General features: G+C 50.7%; 2 protein-coding genes across 3 annotated transcripts in view; both read left to right on the top strand.

The window, feature by feature from the left end:
• XNDC1N (XRCC1 N-terminal domain containing 1, N-terminal like) overlaps positions 1-13,610 on the top strand; it is a 38,666-nt gene extending 25,056 nt beyond the window's left edge. For both annotated transcript variants that reach the window (XM_060263775.1, XM_060263776.1), the window contains exons 7-10: positions 1,114-1,355; positions 4,931-5,009; positions 8,109-8,278; positions 13,144-13,610. In XM_060263775.1, the coding sequence (XP_060119758.1) occupies positions 1,114-1,355; positions 4,931-5,009; positions 8,109-8,278; positions 13,144-13,376 (724 nt within the window). In that variant the 3' untranslated portion in view covers positions 13,377-13,610. The remainder of the gene's footprint in view (positions 1-1,113; positions 1,356-4,930; positions 5,010-8,108; positions 8,279-13,143) is intronic.
• Positions 13,611-17,483: 3,873 nt separating this feature from the next.
• Positions 17,484-25,577, top strand: part of LOC132590836 (short transient receptor potential channel 2-like) — a 37,803-nt gene continuing 29,709 nt past the window's right edge. The window contains exon 1 of the mRNA XM_060263768.1: positions 17,484-17,510. Within this exon, the coding sequence (XP_060119751.1) occupies positions 17,484-17,510 (27 nt within the window). The remainder of the gene's footprint in view (positions 17,511-25,577) is intronic.

Raw genomic sequence — 25,577 nt, 5'->3', positions numbered from 1 at the left:
TATCCCTCCCTCCACTCCGAAGAGTCTCAGAGCAGCTCACAATCTCCTTTACCTTCCTCTGCCACAACAGACACCCTGTGAGGTAGATGAAGATATTGGATTTATATCCCACCCTCCACTCCGAAGAGTCTCGGAGCGGCTCACAATCTCCTTTATCTTCCTCCCCCACATCAGACCCCCTGTGAGGTAGATGAAGATATTGGATTTATATCCCGCCCTCCACTCCAAAGAGTCTCAGAGCGGCTCACAATCTCCTTTATCTTCCTCCCCCACAACAGACCCCCTGTGAGGTGGGTGGGGCTGAGAGGGCTCTCACAGCAGCTGCCCTTTCAAGGACAACCCCTGCCAGAGCTCTGGCTGACCCAAGGCCATGCTAGCAAGTGCAAGTGGAGGAGTGGGGAATCAAACCCAGTTCTCCTAGATAAGAGTCCATGCAGTTCACCACTACACCAAACTGGCTGTCTTACAATCACCTTCCCTTCCTTCCCCACAACAGGCACACTGTGAGATGGGTGGGGGCTGAGAGAGCTCTGACAGAAGCTGCCCTTTCAAGGACAACTCTGCCAGAGCTCTGGCTGACCCAAGGCCATGCTAGCAGGTGCAAGTGGAGGAGTGGGGAATCAAACCCGGTTCTCCTTGATAAGAGTCCGCGCACTTCACCACTACACCAAACTGGCTCTACATCAAACTGAAGGTCCCAGGTTCAGTCGCCGGCATCTCCAACTAAAAAGACTTCAGGCAGATAGGTGTGAAAAACCTCAGCTGGAGACCCCGAAGAGCTGCTGCCAGTCTGAGTAGACAAGACTGACTTTGATGGACCGAGGGGGGGTCTGATTCAGTAGAAGGCAGCTTCGTATGTAGGGGAGGGAGGGTGGCTCAGTTTTAGAGCATCTGCTTGGTAAGCAGAAGGTCCCAGGTTCAATCCCCGGCATCTCCAACGAAAAAGGGTCCAGGCAAGTAGGCGTGAAAAACCTCAGCTTGAGACCCTGGAGAGCTGCTGCCAGTCTGAGCAGACAAGACTGACTTTGATGGACCCAGGGGGGTCTGATTCAGTAGAAGGCAGCTTCAGATGTTCATATTGTTGATAAATCTCCACTAAATCTTTCTTTGCAGGAGCAGCACAGAGGAAGTGGCGCTACAAACTCGACTGCAGCAGCTGGACCCGGCCTCCAGCCCCAAGACGCAGAGTCCGGCCTGCCTGAGCCGCCCAGCTAGGATGGTGCTGCAGGCAGCCACAGTCCGCAAAAGAGCCTTTCCCTTCGTGGGCAGGCCAGGCCAGCAGGCCAAGGAGAGCCAAGAGCAAGCCCCGCCAGCTGAGGCTGCTGTGGAAGGGGCACAGAGCTGCGCAGCATCCGGTGAGTGCAAGGGATCCTCTGAGACTGCGGAGGGGAGCCTCCGCATGTATTCATTTTTTGAAAACTTTGTAAGGCCACCTCTCCAGCAGTCAGGGTCCCTGAGGCTAGCCAGTGGGGAAGGGTGGGGAATGAAGTTGACTTCCAAATGCCAATCTAAGGGCCAGTTCAGAAAATCCTAGAAGCTCAGCTAATCCTAGAAGCTCAGATAAAATACATACCACAAGTTAGGAAAGGCACAAACAGGCATAAGAAAAGGCCTGCATGGTTAACAAACAAAGTAATGGAAGCTGTAAAAGGTAAGAAGGACTCCTTTAAGTGGTGGAAAACCAGTCCAAGCGAGATTAGTAAAAGGGAACACAGGCTGTGGCAAATCAAATGCAAGACTGTGATCAGGCAGGCAAAAAGGGACTATGAGGAGCATATTGCAAAAAACATAAAGACCAACAATAAAACTTTCTTCAAATATATTAGAAGTAGGAAACCAGCCAGGGAGGCAGTGGGGCCCTTGGATGACCATGGCGTAAAAGGATTACTGAAGGAGGATAGGGAAATGGCTGAGAAGCTGAAAGAATTTTTTGCCTCTGTCTTCACTGTGGAAGATGAGAACTTTTTGCCCTCCCCAGAACCACTAATTTTGGAAGGGGTGTTGAAAGACCTGAGTCAGATTGAGGTGACAAAAGAGGAGGTCCTACAACTGATAGACAAATTAAAAACTAATAAGTCACCAGGTCCGGATGGCATACATCCAAGAGTTCTGAAAGAACTCAAAGTTGAACTTGTGGATCTTTTGACACAAATCTGTAATCTTTCATTGAAATCTGCCTCCGTTCCTGAGGACTGGAAGGTAGCAAATGTCACCCCCATCTTTAAAAAGGTTCCAGAGGAGATCCGGGAAATTACAGGCCAGTCAGTCTGACTTCAATACCGGAAAAGTTGGTAGAAACCATTATCAAGGACAGAATGAGTAGGCACATTGATGAACACGGGTTATTGAGGAAGACTCAGCATGGGTTCTGTAAGGGAAGATCTTGCCTCACTAACCTGTTACATTTCTTTGAGGGGGTGAACAAACATGTGGACAAAGGAGACCCGATAGATGTTGTTTACCTTGACTTCCAGAAAGCTTTTGATAAAGTTCCTCATCAAAGGCTCCTTAGAAAGCTTGAGAGTCATGGAGTAAAAGGACAGGTCCTCTTGTGGATCAAAAACTGGATTAGTAATAGGAAGCAGAGAGTGAGTATAAATGGGCAGTCTTCGCAGTGGAGGACGGTAAGCAGTGGGGTGCCGCAGGGCTCGGTACTGGGTCCCATGCTCTTTAACTTGTTCATAAATGATTTAGAGTTGGGAGTGAGCAGTGAAGTGGCCAAGTTTGCGGATGACATTAAATTGTTCAGGGTGGTGAGAATCAGAGAGGATTGTGAGGAACTCCAAAGGGATCTGTTGAGGCTGGGTGAGTGGGCGTCAACGTGGCAGATGCGGTTCAATGTGGCCAAGTGCAAAGTAATGCACATTGGGGCCAAGAATCCCATCTACAAATACAAGTTGATGGGGTGTGAACTGGCAGAGACTGACCAAGAGAGAGATCTTGGGGTCGTGGTAGATAACTCACTGAAAATGTCAAGACAGTGTGCGTTTGCAATAAAAAAGGCCAACGCCATGCTGGGAATTATTAGGAAGGGAATTGAAAACAAATCAGCCAGTATCATAATGCCCCTGAATAAATCGATGGTGTGGTCTCATTTGGAGCACTGTGTGCAGTTCTGGTCGCCGCACCTCAAAAAGGATATTATAGCATTGGAGAAAGTCCAGAAAAGGGCAACAAGAATGATTAAAGGGCTGGAACACTTTCCCTATGAAGAAAGGTTGAAACGCTTGGGACTCTTTAGCTTGGAGAAACATCGACTGCGGGGTGACATGATAGAGGTTTACAAGATAATGCATGGGATGGAGAAAGTAGAGAAAGAAGTACTTTTCTCCCTTTCTCACAATACAAGAACTTGTGGGCATTCGATGAAATTGCTGAGCAGACAGGTTAAAACGGATAAAAGGAAGTACTTCTTCATTCAGAGGGTGATTAACATGTGGAATTCACTGCCACAGGATGTGGTGACGGCCACAAGCATAGCCACCTTCAAGAGGGGTTTAGATAAAAGTATGGAGCAGAGGTCCTTCAGTGGCTATTAGCCACAGTGTGTGTGTGTGTGTATAAATTTTTTGCCACTGTGTGACACAGAGTGTTGGACTGGATGGGCCATTGGCCTGATCTAACATGGCTTCTTTTATGTTCTTATGTTCTTATCAGTTTGTTTACCAAGGAGAACTGCTAGGTTTCAGTCCAGTCCTGTAACACCTGGTAAGATTTTCAGAGTCAAAGCTCCCTTCGCCAGAAACCCTGAGAAACTCCTATCACCAAAATCTTGTTGGTCTCTAAGGTGCTTCTGGGCTCTGTGCCCTGTTGTTGCCCCTCCAGAGGAACTAGTTGGCCCCTATGTGAGACAGGAGGCTGGACTGGATGGACCCTCCCTGGTCTGATCCAGAAGGGCTCTTCTGATGTTCTTCTCAGGGGAAGGCCTCAGCCTCTCTGCCCTGTTGTTGGCCCTCCAGAGGAAGTGGCTGGCCACTGTGTGAGACAGGAGGCTGGACTAGATGGACTCTCCCTGGTCTGACCCAGCAAGGCTCTTCTGAGGTTCTTCTCAGGGGAAGGCCTCAGCCTCTCTGCCCTGTTGTTGGCCCTCCAGAGGAACTGGCTGGCCACTGTGTGAGACAGGAGGCTGGACTAGAGGGACCCTCCCTGGTCTGACCCAGCAGGACTCTTCTGATGCTCTTCTCAGGGGAAGGCCTCGGCCTCTCTGCCCTGTTGTTGGCCCTCCAGAGGAACTGGGTGGCCCCTGTGTGAGACAGGAGGCTGGACTAGAGGGACCCTCCCTGGTCTGACCCAGCAGGGCTCTTCTGATGTTCTCCCCAGGGGAAGGCCTCAGCCTCTCTGCCCTGTTGTTGGCCCTCCGGAGGAACTGACTGGCCCCTGTGTGAGGCAGGAGGCTGGACTAGATGGACCTTCCCTCGTCTGATCCAGCAGGACCTGTCTTAGCTTCCTATCCTTTTTTGACCCTGGAAAACAGGTCAGGCTGCAGGTGGAAAGTGACTCAAGGTCACCAGGTGAACTCAGTGGCTGGGGAGATCTTGAACCTCGGTTGTTCTTTGACTCAAAGGGTAACATTCTTTCCATTGCCCGGCTGCTGGGGCACTAATTGCACCTCAGCAGGCTTGTCTGGATTTAGAAGGTTGGTATGTACGGGATCTCCTGGGAGAGCCGTTCAGAGGAGAGCTTGGTTCTCGTTCAGGAGCACCACAGAGACAGATAAGATTTTGGGGTATGAGCTTCTGGGAGAGGCGAGGCTGCCTTCTTCAGAAACGTTCGGAGAAGCCTTCCTGGGTGTTTCTGACTTACCAGCCTTTTGTGTCTTTCTCTCTGTGTGACGGTCTCATTCACTGGGAGGGGGTAACCCCACCCTTCCCCAGTCTTACAGCAGGAACTCTTTCCTGCCCCACGTGGCACAGCTTGGTTTCTTCCACAGGGTCTGGGCAGGAATCGTCTGCAAGAAGAGACCATATGAAAGCCAAGAGGAGGAGGGCATCGCGCTGCAGGGCTGGGAGGTAATTCTGCTGCATTTAAAGCATGTTCTTCCTCTGAGAGTCTCATGTTCCGTGTCAGGCAGGTGCATGGACAGATCCCCACCTGGCCCAGAGAACGGGGGTTGATCAGCAAAGAGAGGTCCCGGCCCCCTGTCGAGAAGCTCAAGGCTGAACCCCCCCCCCCCCGGGCTCCCAGAGCTGTTGGACACAAGGGAGAAGACAAAGAAGAATATATTGGATTTATATCCTGCCCTCCACTCCGAAGAGTCTCAGAGCGGCTCACAATCTCCTTTCCCTTCCTCCCCCACAGCAGACGCCCTGTGAGGTGGGTGGGGCTGAGAGAGCTCTCCCAGGAGCTGCCCTTTCAAGGACAGAGCCTCAGAGCAGCCTACAATCTCCTTTCCCTTCCTCCCCACCAACAGACACCCTGTGAGGTGGGCAGGGCTGAGAGGGCTCTCACAGCAGCTGCCCTTTCAAGGACAGAGTCTCAGAGCAGCCTACAATCTCCTTTCCCTTCCTCCCCCACAACAGACACCCTGTGAGGTGGGTGGGGCTGAGAGAGCTCTCCCAGGAGCTGCCCTTTCAAAGACAGAGCCTCAGAGCAGCCTACAATCTCCTTTCCCTTCCTCCCCCACAACAGACACCCTGTGAGGTGGGTGGGGCTGAGAGAGCTCTCCCAGGAGCTGCCCTTTCAAAGACAGAGCCTCAGAGCAGCCTACAATCTCCTTTCCCTTCCTCCCCCACAACAGACACCCTGTGAGGTGGGTGGGGCTGAGAGAGCTCTCCCAGGAGCTGCCCTTTCAAAGACAGAGCCTCAGAGCAGCCTACAATCTCCTTTCCCTTCCTCCCCACCAACAGACACCCTGCGAGGTGGGCGGGGCTGAGAGGGCTCTCACAGCAGCTGCCCTTTCAAGGGCTATGGCTGACCCAAGGCCATGCTAGCAGGTGCAAGTGGAGGAGTGGGGGATCAAACCCGGTTCGCCAAGATAAGAGTCCGTACACTTAACCACTACACCAAACAGGAGCAAACCCTGGCCATAGTTTATCCACTGTCTACGTTGCTGTCTCTTGCAATGTCATAGGGCAGGGGCCTTCAGCTCCTCCGAATCCAAGCTAGCCTCCTTTCTCTGGGCTCTTTCCCTCCGTTATGGTTTCTTGGCGATAGTGACACCCAATCAGGACACCTTCTTGCTGGAACCCTCTAGAACATTACCTCATCACCCGTGATTCCTCCCCTCCCCTCCTATGGGCCGCAGGTTCTCATTCGTTCACGAAGCCAAGCCGAGAGAGAGAGAGAGCTCTGGCCTTGAAGATGATAAGGGCTGTGTGGGCCAAGAGACCAATTAGTAACAACTGCAGGATGGAACAAGCCTGTTACCATTCACATTAACCCTTGAGGCGGGTTCGGGGTGCTTTGCCTCACACCCTCTCTTACAGAAGGTGAGGTCTGGAACGCTCTTGCACGTGGACGGCTCCGTCAGGTCTGATCCCTGGAACCTCTGCTTAGAAGTGAGCTTGGGGAGCCCACAGGTTTAAAGGGGAAATCCTGTAACTCTTTCTCTGCTGGAGAATTTGCAGCCTGTTTGCCAAGCAGATAATGAAGGGGGGCACGGTCTGTCTCAGTGGTTTCGAATGTAAGATATTCCGTGGCTTAATATTTCCCAGAGAATCCTCTGCAGGAAGCCGGTGAAAACAATGGCTTTTTTTGTAAAACGTGGTTTTTTGTAAAACAATGGTTTTTTTGTAAAACGTGGTTGCCTTCCAAAGGCCAACCTAAAAGCCAGCTTACAGGGCTCTTATTAAAGGGCCTACTGTAAGCTCTTGGAGGATTGGTTACATCAGCTATGTGTAGCCCTGAGAGCCAGTTTGGTGTAGTGGTTGAGTGCGCGGACTCTTATCTGGGAGAACCGGGTTTGGTTCCCCACTCCTCGACTCGCAGCTGCTGGAATGGCCTTGGGTCAGCCATAGCTCTCTTATCTGGGAGAACCGGGTTTGATTCCCCACTCCTCCACTTGCACCTGCTGGAATGGCCTTGGGTCAGTCAGAGCTCTCTTATCTCGGAGAACCGGGTTTGATTCCCCACTCCTCCACTTGCAGCTGCTGGAATGGCCTTGGGTCAGCCAGAGCTCTCTTATCTGGGAGAACCGGGTTTGATTCCCCACTCCTCCACTTGCAGCTGCTGGAATGGCCTTGGGTCAGCCAGAGCTCTCTTATCTGGGAGAACCGGGTTTGATTCCCCCCTCCTCCACTTGCACCTGCTGGAATGGCCTTGGGTCAGTCAGAGCTCTCTTATCTGGGAGAACCGGGTTTGATTCCCCACTCCTCCATTTGCAGCTGCTGGAATGGCCTTGGGTCAGCCAGAGCTCTCTTATCTGGGAGAACCGGGTTTGATTCCCCACTCCTCCACTTGCAGCTGCTGGAATGGTCTTGGATCAACCAGAGCTCTGGCAGAGGTTGTCCTTGAAAGGGCAGCTCCTGTCTGAGCCCTCTCAGCCCCACCCACCTCACAGGGTGTCTGTTGTGGGGGGAGAAGATATAGGCGATTGTAAGCTGCTCTGAGACTATGATTCAGAGAGAAGGGTAGGGTATAAATCTGCAATTCTTCTTCTTCCTCCTCCTCTCCTGTTGGAAGGCCAGTTTGGTGTAGTGGTTAAGTGCGCGGACTCTTATCTGGGAGAACCGGGTTTGATTCCCCACTCTTCCACTTGCAGCTGCTGATATGACCTTGGGTCAGCCATAGCTCTGGCAGAGGTTGTCCTTGAAAGGGCAGCCGCTGTGAGAGCCCTCTCAGCCTCACCCACCTCACAGGGTGTCTGTTGTGGGAAAGGAAGGGAAAGGAGATTGTGAGCCGCTCTGAGACTCTGAGATTCAGAGTATTTTGTTGTTGTTCAGTCGCACAGTCGAGTCCGACTCTGTATAGGGTGGGATATAAATCCAATATCTTCCTCCTCTCTCCTCCTCCTTTAAGGATTGGCTGCATTGTGTTCTTAATATTTGCTCATGAGACTCTGGAGCTTAGAGGGAACATTGTGCCAAACCATTAAGGGCTTTGAAGTCTGCACTGAGCAGCATGAAAAGTATCTGGGTTTTTAAATGAGTAAATGTAAAGTTTGTCTGCAGGTCTGTCGCAGCCTCCTCCGTCGGGCCGAGGCTCAGCTTTCGACAAAAGGGAAGAATCTGCGGTCGGAAAGGAAGGTGGCCAGAGATGGAAAGCGACAAGGAGCTGAGTGAAGACGAAGAGGGCGGGCCAGAAAAGGCTGATGGGGTGGGCACGTGCCCCATCTGTGAAGGTGAGTAGATAGTTGACGATGATGATATTGGATTTATATCCTGCTCTTCACTCCAAAGAGTCTCAGAGCGGCTCACAATCTCCTTTGCCTTCCTCCCCCACAACAGAGACCCTGTGAGGTAGATGAAGATATTGGATTTATATCCTGCCCTCCACTCCGAAGAGTCTCAGAGCGGCTCACAATCTCCTTTCCCTTCCTCCCCCACAACAGACACCCTGTGAGGTGGGTGAGGCTGAGAGGGCTCTCACAGCAGCTGCCCTTTCAAGGACAACCTCTGCCAGAGCTATGGCTGACCCAAGGCCATTCCAGCAGGTGCAAGTGGAGGAGTGGGGAATCAAACCCAGTTCTCCCAGATAAGAGTCCGCACACTTAACCACTACACCAAACTGGCTCTCCAAACTGGGGCAGAAGGGGTGAAGAGAGCTCTCTTATTTAGGGCAGGGGCGGGTCGCCCAGCATTTTTAGATCCAGTTTGGCATAGTGGTGAAGTGCGCGGACTCTTATCTGGGAGAACCGGGTTTGATTCCCCACTTCACTTGCAGCTGCTGGAATGACCTTGGGTCAGCCAGAGTTCTAATAGAGAGCCAGTTTGGTGTAGTGGTTAAGTGCATGGAACCGAGTTTGATTCCCCACTTCTCCACTTGCACCTGCTGGAATGGACTGAGTCATCCATAGCTCTCGCAGAGCTGTCCTTGAAAGGTCAGCTGCTGTGAGAGCCCTCTCAGCCCCACCCACTTCACAGGGTGTCTATTGTGGGGGAGGAAGATCTTCTAAGAAAGCAAGTTTGGTGTAGTGGTTAAGTGCGTGGACTTTTGTCTGGGAGAACCAGGTTTGATTCCCCCACTCTTCCACTTGCACCTGCTGGAAGGCCTTGGGTCAGCCATAGCTGTGGCAGAGGTTGTCCTTGAAAGGGCAGCTGCTGTGAGAGCCCTCTCAGCCCCACCCACCTCACAGGGTGTCTGTTGTGGGGGGAGAAGATATAGGAGATTGTAAGCCGCTCTGAGTCTCTGAGTGGAGGGCGGGGTATAAACCCAATATCTTCTTCTAAGAGAGCCAGTTTGGAGTAGTGGTTAAGTACACGGACTCTTATCTGGGAGAACCGAGTTTCATTCCCCACTTTTCCACTTGCTGCTGCCAGAATGGCCTTGGGTCAGCCATAGCTCTCGTAGGAGTTGTCCTTGAAAGGGCAGCTGCTGGGAGAGTTCTCTCAGCCCCAGCCGCCCCACAGGGTGTCTGTTGTGGGGGAAGGAGATAAAGGAGATTGTAAGCTGCTCTGAGATTCGGAGTGGAGGGTGGGATATAAATCCAATATCATCTTCTTCTTCTACCACAGGAGTTGTCCTTGAAAGGGCAGCTTCTGGGAGAGTCCTCTCAGCCCCACCCACCTCACAGTGTCTCTTGTGGGGGAAGGAGATAAAGGAGATTGTAAGCCCCTCTGAGACTTTGATTCAGAGAGAAGGGTGGGGTATAAATCTACAGTCATCTTCTTCCACTTGCAGCTGCCGGAATGGTCCTGGGTCAGCCATATCTGTCGCTGAGTTGTCCTTGAAAGGGCAGCTGCTGTGAGAGCTCTCAGAGGTTGTCTGTTGTGGGGGAAGGAGATACAGGAGACTGTAAGCTGCTCTGAGGCTCTGATTCAGAGAGAAGGGCGGGGTATAAATCTGTGGTGGTCTTCTTTTTGAGCCTGTGGGCAATTTTGGAATGCTGACACAGGGTGGGTGGGGCACCTGGTGCCACCCACTTTCTAAAACCATTGGGGGTGTGTGCCAGAAAAGTGATTGGCAGGTGCCATGGAGCCCCTGGGCACGACGCTGGGGGACCCCTTCTTTAGGACTTGAAAAAGTCCATTGCAAGTGACAGTTTGTGAGGACAGCGGCGCCATCTGCAGGCAGCTACTTTTGTTGCCAATCAGTTTCTTTCTAAATCCCATTTCTGTCCCATTCCTGAGTTCCGTTTCCTTGACTGCTTCCTGGTTTTCGACTTCCACCTAATGGCCCTGTTGGAGAAGCATGTTTGTTCCTTTATGAGTTGCTGGGGAGGGTTATATGGTTCCCCTGGAGACGGACAGTGAAATGTTCATTTGGGTGCGTGGGCGCGGTCATAAGAACATAAGAGAAGCCCTGTTGGATCAGGCCAGTGGCCCCTCCAGTCCAACACTCTGTGTCACATAAGAGAAGCCATGTTGGATCAGGCCAATAGCCCCTCCAGTCCAACACTCTGTGTCACATAAGAACATAAGAGAAGCCCTGTTGGTTCAGTCCAATGGCCCATCCATAAGAACATAAGAGAAGCCATGTTGGATCAGGTCAGTGGCCCATCCAGTCCAACACTCTGTGTCACACAGTGGCAAAAAAACAACAACGGGTGTCATCAGGAGGTCCATCAGTGGGGCCAGGACACTAAAAGCCCTCTCACTGTTGCCCCCCCCCAAGCACCAAAAATACAGAGCATCACCGCCTCAGACAGAGAGTTCCAACAATATGCTGTGGCTAATAGCCACTGATGGACCTGTGCTCCATATGCGTATCCAATCCCCTCTTGAATCTGTCTATCTCATTGAATGCCCATGAGTTCTTGTATTGTGAGAAAGGGAGGAAAGGACTTCTTTCTCTACCTTCTCCATCCCATGCATAATCTTGTAAACCTCTATCATGTCACCCCGCAGTCGACGTTCTCCAAGCTAAAAAGCCCCAACCGTTTTAACCTTTCTTCATAGAGAAAGTGCTCCAACCCTTGAATCATTCTAGTTGCCCTTTTCTGCACTTTTTCTAATGCTAGAATATCATTTTTGAGGTGCGGCAACCAGAATTGTACACAGTACTCCAAATGAGGCCACACCATAGATTTATATCGATTTGTCTCCAGTTGCCCCTTTATTGTAGAGAGACCGCCTCTTCCCAAACGGCCCTGCCCACCAGTTACAATCCTCTCCTCTCTGTGCTTCCGACTGCAGAGATGAGGCAGGTGGCAGGTAGAAACGGGGCTTTTCCAGTAGTGGCACCTTGCCTGTCGAATCCCCTTCCCCATTTATTTATTTAAACATTTACATAGCTAATCACGGCTCACGATCTGTGGATCTTAAAGCTTTTATTGGATGAAAAGAAAGGAAGTAAAACATTTATGTCCCGTCTTTCTTTGTAGAAATAGCTCGTCTAGATCTTTTGACAGGCCTTTCATAGAAATCTGATTTGCCTCATATAGAGGATACTTTATGGAGGGGGCGGAAGGACAATTACAGACTTTAATAAATCTTCCTAACATGCAATTATTCTCTAGAGAATACGATCAGTCCCGTGTACTGTTGATGAAATAATCTTCCAGGTGCATCTTGATACTACCTCGTTAACTGCTCTAGAGAGATTAAAAGGCTAAATTTAACTCCTGCTTGCAATTAAAACAGCCATAAATCTACAATTTCCTCGGCAACTTTAATTAACTGTCAGGGATAAAAGAGATCCTACCCTTTCATCTTGACCAGCTGCTGAACCTAAAGTTGGATCATTTTCATTTCTTAAAATCTTTACTTACTTTTTCTTGTGGTTCAAGGTGGCTTATAATAACAACTAAAAACTAGAAATAAAATAGCAAACCCCAGGTTTCTCCCCTCCATTAACAGATGCCTGCCTTCAGAGAGCCGGTTTGGTGTAGCGGTTAAGTGTGTGGACTCTTTATCTGGGAGAACCGGGTTTGATTCTCCAGTCCTCCACTTGCAGCTGCTGGAATGGCCTTGGGTCAGCCAGAGCTCTCTTATCTGGGAGAACCGGGTCCGATTCCCCACTCCTCCACCTGCAGCTGCTGGAATGGCCTTGGGTCAGCCAGAGCTCCCTTATCTGGGAGAACCGGGTTTGATTCCCCCTCCTCCACTTGCACCTGCTGGAATGGCCTTGGGTCAGCCAGAGCTCTCTTATCTGGGAGAACCGGGTCCGATTCCCCACTCCTCCACCTGCAGCTGCTGGAATGGCCTTGGGTCAGCCAGAGCTCTCGCAGGGATTGTCCTTGAAAGAGCAGCTGCTGTGAGAGCCCTCTCAGCCCCACCCACCTCACAGGGTGTCTGTTGTGGGGGAGGAAGATATAGGAGATTGTAAGCCGCTCTGAGCCTCTGATTCAGGGAAGATGGGATATAAATCTGCAATTCTTCTCTGTTGGGAGGGGCTGTGGCTGAGTGGTAGAACATCTGCTTCACTTCTTATCTCCAGTTAAAAAAGATCTGGCAGTAGATGATGTGAAAGACTTAGCCCCTGGAGAGAAGAAGAAGATGATGATATTGGATTTATATCCTGCCCTGTAACTGGTTCTCCAAATAAGAGTCCATGCACTTAACATAAGAACATAAGAGAAGCCCTGTTGGATCAGACCAATGGCCCATACAGTCCAACACTCTGTGTCACACAGTGGCCAAATATACACACACACACACACACACACACACACACTGTGGCTAATAGCCACTGATGGACCTCTGCTCCATATTTTTATCTAACCCCCTCTTGAAGCTGGCTGTGCTTGCAGCCACCACCACCTCCTGTGGCAGTGAATTCCACATGTTAATCATCATTTGGGTGAAGAAGGACTTCCTTTTAGCCGTTTTAACCTGACTGCTCAGCAATTTCATTGAATGCCCACGAGTTCTTGTATTGTGAGAAAGGGAGAAAAGGACTTCTTTCTCTACTTTCTCCACCCCATGCATAATCTTGTAAACCTCCATCATGTCACCCCGCAGGTGACGTTTCTCCTTAACCACTACACCAAACTGGCTGCCGCCAGTCTGAGTAGACAGTGCTGAATTTGACGGACCAAGGGTCTGAGTCGGTCTAGGGCAGCTTCATGTGTCTCTCTTACCCCTCTCTGCCATCTCCTTCCCACAGGTTGTTTCCCTGCTGATGTTTTACCAGCTCACGCCTCCAGCTGCGGAGAGGAAGAGTTTGGAGCAAGTGCCTTCTCCTCGCCATCCTTGTGGGGGGAGCAGCCTGACCGCTGGGTCTCCTGCCCCATCTGCCAGGGCCGGTTCTCTGCTGCTGAGGTGGAGGCGCACGCCAGTTCTTGCGGAGAGTCTCCTGCGAGCCCCCCCTCCTGGCTGTGGGGAGAGCCGGGGGAGTAGATCCGGTGGGAGCACCACATGGCAAGCTGGAATGGCTCTTGCAAGACTGAGTGGGGATGAAGAACCCCCAAGGGGAACCCAGCTCCCATTTGGAAAGCCCTCCCGTGCGTTTCCTTTCTCGTCAGGAAAGACAGGCGCAGAGACCAGCATGTTTATGGAAACCTCAGCATCTTTCTGAGTTTTGGCATGTTTTGTTGTGAAAACTTCTCTTCAACAAAGAACTCTTGAAAGTCCACAATCCGTGTGCGGTTTTAATGACCCAAAAAGCTAAGTTTTGGTGCCCAGACATTGCCCCAATGATGCTTTTCCCCTGCCTTCCTTTTCCTTGTTTTGATTCAAGAAGAAGAAGAAGATGATGATATTGGATTTATATCCCGCCCTCCACTCTGAAGAGTCTCAGAGCAACTCACAATCTCCTTTACACCCCCCCCCCCCCCACAACAGACACCCTGTGAGGTAGATGAAGATATTGGATTTATATCCCGCCCTCCACTCTGAAGAGTCTCAGAGCAACTCACAATCTCCTTTACACCCCCCCCCCCCACAACAGACACCCTGTGAGGTAGATGGAAGATATTGGATTTATATCCCACCCTCCACTCCGAAGAGTCTCAGAGCGGCTCACAATCTCCTTTACCTTCCTCCCCTTACAACAGACACCCTGTGAGGTTGGTGGGGCTGGAGAGGGCTCCAACAGCAGCTGCCCTTTCAAGGACAACCTCTGCCAGAGCTATGGCTGACCCAAGGCCATTCCAGCAGGTGCAAGTGGAAGAGTGGGGAATCAAACCTGGTTCTCCCAGATAAGAGTCCGCACACTTAACCACTACACCAAACTGGCTGCATCAACAGATTCAGTTCCTGGGAAGGGGTTTTTGGGGTCTGTACACAACAAATGTGCCTCAGCCTTAGAAATGCAGGTTTCTGACTGACCCCACCCTCTGTGACTCAGAGACAGTTTTGAGAGCCTGAGTCTAATCTGGAGAACTAGGTTTGATTCTCCACTCCTCCCTCATGCCGCCAGCTAGGTGACCTTGGGTCAGTCACAGTGTTCTCAAAACTCTCTCAGCCCCACCTACCTCAAAGGGTGTCTGTTGTGCAGAGAGAAAGGGGAAGGAGATTGTAACCTACTCTGAGTGAAGGGCAGGGTAGAAATCCAATCTCTAATAAGGCAATGCTTATTAAATTTGCAGATGATGCTATATTGGGAGGGGTTGCAAACACAGTAGAGGACAGAAAAAGGTACAGGATGAACTTGACAGGCTAGAAAACTGGGCTAAAACCAATAAAATGGAAGAAGAGATTGGATTTATATCCCGCCCTCCACTCCGAAGAGTCTCAGAGTGGCTCACAATCTCCTTTACCTTCCTCCCCCACAACAGACACCCTGTGAGGTAGATGAAGATATTGGATTTATATCCTGCCCTCCACTCCGAAGAGTCTCAGAGTGGCTCACAATCTCCTTTACCTTCCTCCCCCACAACAGGTAGATGAAGATATTGGATTTATATCCCACCCTCCACTCTGAAGAGTCTCAGAGCAGCTCACAATCTCCTTTCCCTTCCTCCCCCACAACAGACACCCTGTGAGGTAGATGAAGATATTGGATTTATATCCCGCCCTCCACTCCGAAGAGTCTCAGAGCGGCTCACAATCTCCTTTCCCTTCCTCCCCCAAAACAGACACCCTGTGAGGTAGATGAAGATATTGGATTTATATCCCGCCCTCCGCTCTGAAGAGTCTCAGAGCGGCTCACAATCTCCTTTCCCTTCCTCCCCCACAACAGACACCCTGTGAGGTAGATGAAGATATTGGATTTATATCCCGCCCTCCACTCCGAAGAGTCTCAGAGCGGCTCACAATCTCTTTTCCCTTCCTCCCCCACAACAGACACCCTGTGAGGTAGATGAAGATATTGGATTTATATCCCGCCCTCCACTCCGAAGAGTCTTAGAGCGGCTCACAATCTCCTTTGCCTTCCTCCCCCACAACAGACACCCTGTGAGGTAGATGAAGATATTGGATTTATATCCCACCTTCCACTCCGAAGAGTCTCAGAGCGGCTCACAATCTCTTTTCCCTTCTCCCCCCCCTCAACAGATACCCTGTGAGGTAGATGAAGATATTGGATTTATATCCCACCTTCCACTCCGAAGAGTCTCAGAGCGGCTCACAATCTCTTTTCCCTTCTCCCCCCCCTCAACAGATACCCTGTGAGGTAGATGAAGATATTGGATTTATATCCCGCCCTCCGCTCTGAAGAGTCTCAGAGCGGCTCACAATCTCCTTTCCCTTCCTCCCCCACAACAGACACCCTGTGAGGTAGATGAAGATATTGGATTTATATCCCGCCCTCCACTCCGAAGAGTCTCAGAGCGGCTCACAATCTCCTTTCCCTTCCTCCCCCACAACAGACACCCTGTGAGGTAGATGAAGATATTGGATTTATATCCCGCCCTCCACTCTGAAGAGTCTCAGAGAGGCTCACAATCTCCTTTGCCTTCCTCCCCCACAACAGACACCCTGTGAGGTAGATGAAGATATTGGATTTATATCCCACCTTCCACTCCGAAGAGTCTCAGAGCGGCTCACAATCTCTTTTCCCTTCTCCCCCCCCTCAACAGACACCCTGTGAGGTAGATGAAGATATTGGATTTATATCCCACCTTCCACTCCGGAGAGTCTCAGAGCGGCTCACGATCTCCTTTACCTTCCTCCCCCACAACAGACACCCTGTGAGGTAGATGAAGATATTGGATTTATATCCCGCCCTCCAGTCCGGAGAGTCTCAGAGCGGCTCACAATCTCCTTTCCCTTCCTCCCCCACAACAGACACCCTGAGGGGTGGGTCGGGCTGAGAGGGCTCTAACAGCAGCTGCCCTTTCAAGGACAACTTCTGCCAGAGCTATGGCTAACCCAAGGCTATGCTAGCAGGTGCAAGTGAAGGAGTGGGGAATCAAACCCGGTTCTCCCAGATAAGAGTCTTCACGCTTCACCACTGCACCAAACCGGCTCTCCATTTTAACAGGGATAAATATAAAGTTCTGCATTTAGGTAGGAAAAATCCAATGCATGGTTATAGGATGGGGGAGACTTGTCTTAGCAGTAGTCTGTGCGAAAAGGATCTCGGGGTCTTAGTGGATCATATGCTGAACATGAGTCAGCAGTGTGATGCGGCGGCTAAAAAGGCCAATGCAATTTTGGGCTGTATCAACAGAAGTCTAGTGTCCAGATCATGTGATGCGATGGTATCGCTTTACTCTGCTCTGGTAAGACCTCACCTGGAGTATTATGTTCAGTTTTGGGTACCACCTTTTAAGAAGGATCTAGACAAGCTGGAACGGGTCCAGAGGAAGGCGACGAAGATGGTGAGGGGTCTGGAGACCAAGTCCTATGAGGAAAGGTTGAAGGAGCTGGGCATGTTTAGCCTGGAGAGGAGGCGACTGAGAAATGATACGATCACCATCTTCAAGTTCCCGGCAAATACTTCCAGGTGGCTCAAGAAAGTGAGCCAAACTGCTTCCTGTTGGGAAAATTATTGGGTACTGAGTGTGAGCATCCCCCCTTCTCCAGTACATGACCTGGAAAGACAGGGTGTAAAACTCTAAGGGGCCCTACTGTGGTCTCTGCCCTTTCACCTAATTGCACTCCCCCCCCCCCCAGTGACTTTCTACGCTGAGTCGTTGCAAGATGAGTGGGGGCAACCTGGGAACGTTGGAACAAAATGCCTCGAAGTGGGCAGGGGAAAACTCGCCACCGACAAACAGTGGCTCCCGGGAGAGTTGGGTGAAGCCGTGCCGGAGCGTGTTCAGGTGGCAGTCCTGCCCTTTGGGGAGTTTGCAGATGGGGCCGTGCCGCTGCTCTCTTGCCTGCCGCTGACGCCCCTGCGAGGGGAAAACAAGAGCGCTCGGCACGGGCGGGAGGGCTGAGAGGCAGGCAGCTGCCGGGAAGAGAAGCAAGACTCGACTGGGCCGTGCAGGGCCTCCCCTGGCCAAGCATCGTCGTGTTTGGAAAGGGCAGGTTTTGGGAAGGGACTGCAGAAGCCCTTCACCATTCCCCCTTCCTGGCTGGCCTTCCACAGCAAGCCGGCGGTGTCGCTCTGGGGGCAGGATGGCGTCCGAGTTCGGGGGCATTATGGTGAGTGATTCCCAAGAGGGCTGGTCCCCTTCGTTGCTCTCTTCTTCGAGGGCCTAGTGGGGCGGGGAAGCTGCTTAGAGCCCCTGCACAGGAGGGCAGACGGATTCGAATCCAGGAGCAGCTGAGGGGCCAGGCGTGGCCAAACTGTGGCTTGGGAGCCACGTTCAGCTCTTTCACAAATATTGTGTGGCTCTTGAAGTTCCCACAGCTCAGTTAGCTGGCTTGTAGAAGGCATTTCTCTCTTTAAATCACAACATTTAAAGTTAAAGTTGCTTTATTACCACTCCTCCCTTCCCTCTCCCCATCTATTTTCATCCCTCCCTTCCTTTCTTCCCTCCCTCCCCTCCCTTCCTTCCTCCCTTCCCTCCCTCCCTTCTTCCTTCCCTTCCTTCCTTCCTTCCATCCGTCCGTCCGTCTTGTGGCTCTCAAATATCTGATGCTTCTTCTATGGGACTCTTATATTAAGCAAGTTTGGTCACCCCTGTTAGAGACAAACAAGATTTTTTTGGAGGGGGGGGATGAACTTTCAAGAGTCAAAACTCCCTTCATCTGGCTCTTCTTTTTGTAATTGTGAGTTTTTTGTATTTGTGAGTTTCCTGCATCGTGCAGGGGGTTGGACTAGATGACCCTGGAGGCCCCTTCCAGCTCTAGGATTCTTGAAACCTCCTCCCCTTCTGCTGCTGAGGATGAACCCTGCCAGCCGCCTGAAAGGACCTGGCTCACCTTTGTTCACAGCAGAGCAGATCCCGAAGAAGAAACTGTCCCCTGGGAGGCGGCACTGGAATTGCTGCCTCTGTCGTGATCTCTGGGAAGACGCTTCCTTCGTATCTCTGCTAGAGACTGGGCGTGGGGGTGGGGCAGTGCTCCTGCTGCCCCCTGACTCTTCTCCCCCTCACCTCTCCTGTTTTCCTCTTCCCCCTTTCTGCATAGCCGCTGCCTAGATTTCTCTCAAGCCTCATAAGAATATAAGAGAACCCTGTTGGATCAGGGCAATGGCCCCTCCAGTCCAACACTGTGTCACATAAGAACCTAAGAGAAGCCATGTTGAATCAGGCCAGTGGCCCCTCCAGTCCAACACTCTGGGTCACATAAGAACATAAGAGAAGCCATGTTGGATCAGGCCAATGACCCATCCAGTCCAACACTCTGGGTCACATAAGAACATAAGAGAAGCCATGTTGGATCAGGCCAATGGCCCCTCCAGTCCAACACTCTGGGTCACATAAGAACATAAGAGAAGCCCTGTTGGATCAGGCCAGTGGCCCCTCCAGTCCAACACTCTGGGTCACATAAGAACATAAGAGAAGCTCTGTTGGATCAGGCCAGTGGCCCCTCCAGTCCAACACTCTGAGTCACACAGTGGCCAAAAACCCCAGGTCGCCGCCACCTCCTGTGGCAGTGAGTTCCACATGTTAATCACCCTTTGGGTGAAGAAAGACTTTCCTTTTATCCGTTCTAACCCTACTGCTCAGCAATTTCATTGAATGCCCACGAGTTCTTGTATTGTGAGAAAGGGAGAAAAGGACTTCTTTCTCTACTTTCTCCATCCCATGCATAATCTTGTAAACCTCTATCATGTCACCCCGCAGTCGACATTTCTCCAAACTAAAGAGCCCCAAGCATTTTAACCATTCTTCATAGGGAAAGTGTTCCAACCTTTTAATCATTCTAGTTGCCCTTTTCTGGACTTTTTCCAATGCTATAATATCCTAATATCCTTTTTGAGGCGCAGTGACCAGAATTGTACACAGTATTCCAAAGGAAACCGCACCATCGATTTATACAGGGGCATTATGATACTGGCTGATTTGTTTTCAATTCCCTTCCTAATAATTCCCAGCATGGCGTTGGCCTTTTTAATTGCAATCGCACACTGTCTTGACATTTTCAGTGAATTATCTACCACGACCCCAAGATCTCTCTCTTGGTCAGTCTCTGCCAGTTCACACCCCATCAACTTGTATTTGTAGCTGGGATTCTTGGCCCCAATGTGCATTATTTTGCACTTGGCCACATTGAACCGCATCTGCCACATTGATGCCCACTCACCCAGCCTCAACAGATTGAACAATCTCACTATTACTATCTAGATTTTCAATCCACTTGTTTGCAGCTGGGGACGTTTCAAAGAGCTTCCTCACATCTCCCTGGAATTAAATCAAAAGAGTTTCCAGCTCAACATTAGGAAGAACTTCCTGACTGTTAGAGTGATTCCTCAGTGGAACAGGCTTCCTCCTCGGGAGGTGGTGGGCTCTCCTTCCTTGGAGGTTTTCAAACAGAGGCTAGATGACCATCTGACAGCGATGAAGATCCTGTGAATTTAGGGGGAGGTGTTTGTGAGTTTCCTGCATTATGGAGGGGGTTGGACTAGATGACCCTGGAGGTCCCTTCCAACTCAGGAGGTGGTGGGCTCTCCTTCCTTGGAGGTTTTCAAACAGAGGCTAGATGGCCATCTGACAGCGATGAAGATCCTGTGAATTTAGGGGGATGTGTTTGTGAGTTTCCTGCATTGTGGAGGGGGTTGGACTAGATGACCCTGGAGGTCCCTTCCAATTCAGGAGGTGGTGGGCTCTCCTTCCTTGGAGGTTTTCAAACAGAGGTTAGATGGCCATCTGACAGCGATGAAGATCCTGTGAATTTAGGGGGAGATGTTTGTGAGTTTCCTGCATTGTGCAGGGGGTTGGACTAGATGACCCTTCCAACTCTATGATTCTATGGAGAGCATGGACAAAGAAAATTTTCTCCCTCTCCCAAAATATTAGAACTCGAGAGCATCCAAAGAAGTTGTTTGGTGGTAGCCTCAGGACAGAGGAAATACTTACAAAGAGAGCGATTAAAATGTGCTAAGACAAAAATCTGTGAGCTAGCTCACGCTAACAGCTTAGGAAGAACGCTGCTCAGGAGCCTTAGTAAAAGGTAACGGTCGTCCCCTGTGCAAGCACCAGTCATTTCTGACTCTGGGGTGACGCTGCTTTCACAACCTTTTCACGGCAGGCGTTTTACAGGGTGGTTTGCCATTGCCTTCCCCAGTCATCTCCACTTCTCCCCCAGCAAGCTGGGGACTCATTTGACCAACCTCGGAAGGATGGAAGGCTGAATCAACCTGGAGCCAGCTACCTGAACCCAGCCTCCATCGGGATTGAACTCAGGTTGCGAGCAGAGAGCTTGGACTGCAGTACTGCAGCTTTACCACTGCGCCACGGGGCTTCCTTTGTTCTTAGTAAACATCACCAAAAGTGGCCCTAAATAAAACCATCTTCGGTTGCCTCTTAAAGGTCCAGAGTGAGGGGGCCAGGTGCACCTCCCTGGGGAGGTTGGCTTATATTTGTGGGGCAGCCACTAAAAAGGCCATCTCTCGTGCCCATCAAATGAATTTTGATTGATGGAACCATCAGGAGGACCGTGATCTCAGTCCGTGGAGAGGGTGATTATATGGCAGAATTACACACACGGAGCATAGAATAACATGAAGCCACGTTGATACAAAAGGTAAACAGATTGAACAATCTCACTATTACTATCTAGATTTTCAATCCACTTGTTTGCAGCTGGGGACGTTTCAAAGAGCTCCCTCACATCTCCCTGGAAAGCACGATGCTCACATTCCTGGGACAGATGGAAAAACGTTTGGTAGGGCGCACCACGATCGCATTGAGATCCTGGTATTTTCCCCCGTTTAAACGACAGGTCTGCAAAGCTGCCCAAGCCTGTTTGTATTCTATTAGCCGTCTTCCATGCTTTACGTGACAAGTTAAATCCCACAGGCCTCTTATTGGTGTTTACAGGCCTCTTGTTGGTGGAGAGCATGTTTGGTGTAGTGGTTAAGTGTGCGGACTCTTATCTGGGAGAACCAGGTTTGATTCCCCACTCCTCCACTTGCACCTGCTAGCATGGCCTTGGGTCAGCCATAGCTCTGGCAGAGGTTGTCCTTGAAAGGGCAGCTACTGTGAGAGCCCTCTCCAGCCTCTTTCTCAGCTGCTCTTGAAAAGAAAGTGCTGGATAAACAGGGTGTCTGTTGTGGGGGAGGAAGGGAAAGGAGATTGTGAGCCGCTCTGAGACTCTTCGGAGTGGAGGACGGGATATAAATCCAATATCTTCATCTACCTCACAGGGTGTCTGTTGTGGGGGAGGAAGGTATATATCCCGCCCTCCGCTGTGAGACTCTTCAGAGTGGAGGGCGGGATATATATCCAATATCTTCATCTACCTCACAGGGTGTCTGTTGTGGGGGAGGAAGGGAAAGGAGATTGTGAGCCGCTCTGAGACTCTTCGGAGTGGAGGACGGGATATAAATCCAATAACCTCTTCTTCTTCTTCTACCAGGTTATGGATATCGGGTAGAACTGATTGCATCCATGTTTGCAACTGTTCATTCCTTCGATTGAAATTGTGTGAAATTGCTCCTATGGGAGAAGACAGTCCTTCTAGGGTTGCCAATCCCCAGGTGGGGGCTGGGGATCCCCCGGTTTGGAGACCCTCCCCCCGCTTCAGGGTCATCAGAAAGTGGGGGGGAGGGAAATGTCTGCTGGGCACTCCATTATTCCCTATGGAGGTTGATTCCCCAATGGAATCAATCGATGGTGCGGTCTCATTTGGAGTACTGTGTGCAGTTCTGGTCACCGCACCTCAAAAAGGATGTTATAGCATTGGAGAAAGTCCAGAAAAGGGCAACTAGAATGATTAAAGGGCTGGAACACTTTCCCTATGAAGAAAGGTTGAAACGCTTGGGGCTCTTTAGCTTGGAGAAACGTCGCCTGCGGGGTGACATGATAGAGGTTTACAAGATAATGCATGGGATGGAGAAAGTAGAGAAAGAGGTACTTTTCTCCCTTTCTCACAATACAAGAACTCGTGGGCATTCGATGAAATTGCTGAGCAGTCAGGTTAAAACGGATAAAAGGAAGTACTTCGTCACCCAAAGGGTGATTAACATGTGGAATTCACTGCCACAGGAGGTGGTGGCGGCCACAAGCATAGCCCCCTTCAAGAGGGGGTTAGATAAAAATATGGAGCAGAGGTCCATCAGTGGCTATTAGCCACAGTGTGTGTGTGTGTGTGTATATATATATATACATATATATTTGGCCGCTGTGTGACACAGAATGTTGGACTAGATGGGCCATTGGCCTGATCTAACATGGCTTCTCTTATGTTCTTAATGGAGAATTGATTTGTGGGTATCTGGAACTTTAGTGGGGGGGCTGTTTTTTGAGGTAGAGGCACCAAATTTGCACCATACCACCTGATGCCTCCCTTCGAAACGCCCTCCAGGCTTCAAAAAGGTCGGACCAGGGAGTCCAATTCTACGAGCCCCAAAAGAAGGTGCCCCTCTCCTTCACTATTGCCAATGGAGGGAAGGCATTGAAAAGGCATGCAATCCCTTTAACTGTGATGGCCAGAACTCCCTTTGGAGTTCAGTCACGCTCGTCGCCACCTTGCTCCTGGCTCCACCCCCAAAGTCTCCTGGCTCCACCCCATAAAGTCCCCAGATATTTCTTGAATTGGACTTGGCAACTCTAAGTCCTTCAGAGACCCCAGCCCCAAGCCACGACGGGCTAGGAAGCTGAGTGCCTTGCTGCAAGACTTGTCCCTACCCGAGGCAACCAGAAGACGTTCTGCAGGCCGCAGCCTTTTGGAGCAGGGCGGTTGCCAAGAGCCACAGCTCTGGAACAAACACCTTCCCCAGGTGGCTGATTTGCATTCCGTTTGGCCCTCCTGGGCCTGGGGGGGGGGGGGGCTTGACTCGAATCACGCCCAGCTAAAGAAGGAGAAAGAGCAAAACGGCATTCAGCTCAGCTAGGGACTTAATTATGGAGCAAGTAATGAGCCAACGCCATGCTGGGAATTATTAGGAAGGGAATTGAAAACATATCAGCCAGTATCATAATGCCCCTGTATAAATCGATGGTGCAGTCTCATTTGGAGTACTGTGTACAATTCTGGTCACCGCACCTCAAAAAGGATATTATAGCATTGGAAAAAGTCCAGAGAAGGGCAACTAGAATGATTAAAGGGCTGGAAGACTTTCCCTATGAAGAAAGGTTGAAACGCTTTAGCTTGGAGAAACGTCGACTGCGGGGTGACATGATAGAGGTTTACAAGATAATGCATGGGATGGAGAAAGTAGAGAAAGAAGTCCTTTTCTCCCTTTCTCACAATACAAGAACTCGTGGGCATTCAATGAAATTGCTGAGCAGCCAGGTTAAAACGGATAAAAGGACGTACTTCTTCACCCAAAGGGCGAATAACATGTGGAATTCACTGCCACAGGAGGTGGTGGCGGCCACAAGCATAGCCACCTTCAAGAGGGGTTTAGATAAAAATATGGAGCAGAGGTCCATCAGTGGCTATTAGCCACAGTGTGTGTGTATATATAAAATTTTTTGCTACTGTGTGACACAGATTGTTGGACTGGAGGGGCCATTGGCCTGATCCAACAGGGCTTCTCTTATGCTCTTATGTGACACAGAGTGTTGGACTGCAGGGGCCACTGGCCTGATCCAACAGGGCTTCCCTTATGTTCTTATGTGACACAGAGTGTTGGACTGGAGGGGCCACTGGCCTGATCCAACAGGGCTTCTCTTATACTCTTATGTGACACAGAGTGTTGGACTGCAGGGGCCACTGGCCTGATCCAACAGGGCTTCTCTTATGCTCTTATGTGACACAGAGTGTTGGACTGCAGGGGCCATTGGCCTGATCCAACAGGGCTTCTCTTATGTTCTTATGTGACACAGAGTGTTGGACTGGAGGGGCCATTGGCCTGATCCAACATGGCTTCTCTTATGCTCTTATGTGACACAGAGTGCTGGACTGCAGGGGCCACTGGCCTGATCCAACAGGGCTTCTCTTATGTTCTTATGTGACACAGAGTGTTGGACTGGAGGGGCCATTGGCCTGATCCAACAGGGCTTCTCTTATGCTCTTATGTGACACAGAGTGTTGGACTGGAGGGGCCACTGGCCTGATCCAACAGGGCTTCTCTTATGTTCTTATGTGACACAGAGTGTTGGACTGGAGGGGCCATTGGCCTGATCCAACAGGGCTTCTCTGATGTTCTTATGTGACACAGAGTGTTGGACTGGATGGGCCATTGGCCAGATCCAACATGGCTTCTCTTATGTTCTTATTGCTGCTGCCTCTTCTCTCTTGGAGGAGGCAGGCGAGGTGCCGCAGTGGGTACGACCCTTCCAACCCGCAGAGGATGGCTGGAAAAGTTCAGTATAGTATCCTTGCTGTAACCAGCAAGGATGGCTGGAAAAGTTCGCCGGGTTTCTCCGAAAGCGGCCTGTGCAGATGGGCGTTTCAGGAAGGGAAAGCACCCGTCCCGCCAGTTACCAACAGGCCACCGGTCAGCAGGGCCGGATCTAGGGGGAGGGGCAGAGGGGGGTGCTTGTCCTTGGCGCCAACGGTGGGGGGGGGGAGCCAAATTGGGTATGGAGTCCATTGTATTCTATGTAGGGTTGCCAAATCCAATTCAAGAAATATCTGGGGAGTTTGGGGGTGGAGCCAGGAGACATTGGGGTGGAGCCAGGAACAAGGGTGTGACAAGCAGAACTGAACTCCAAGGGAGTTCTGGCCATCTCATTTAAAGGGACAGCACACCTTTTTCCCCCTAGGAAATAATGAAGGATAGGGGCACCTTCTTTTGGGGCTCATAGAATTGGACCCCCTGGTCCGATCGTTCTGAAACTTGGGGGGTACTTTGGGGAGAGGCACTAGATACTATACTAAAAACTTGGTGCCTCTACCTCAAAAAGCAGCTCCCCCAGAGCCCTCGAAACCTCCAGATCAATTCCCCATTATACCCTATGAGAATCGATCTCCACCTAGGGAATAATGAAGTGCTCAGCAGAAGTTTCCCTCCCCCCCATCCTGTTTCTGGCGACTCTGAAGCGAGGGATTGGCCTCTCTACTCACGAGTTGCTGCCAACTTCTCCAAAGTAACACAGACACCCCATCCCGAGAGGAAGCCTTTCAATCGTTGGCCAGCTGACTGGGGGTGGGAAGGAGCCTGGGAAAGCGAAAGAACCCCCGCTGGGACCTGGGGATTGGCAAGCCTAATTC

This window comes from Heteronotia binoei, unplaced genomic scaffold (genome assembly GCF_032191835.1).
Source record: "Heteronotia binoei isolate CCM8104 ecotype False Entrance Well unplaced genomic scaffold, APGP_CSIRO_Hbin_v1 ptg000860l, whole genome shotgun sequence".
NCBI lineage: Eukaryota > Metazoa > Chordata > Lepidosauria > Squamata > Gekkonidae > Heteronotia > Heteronotia binoei.
Note: the sequence above shows the minus strand (reverse complement) of the source record. Positions and strands in the feature narration are given on the sequence as shown.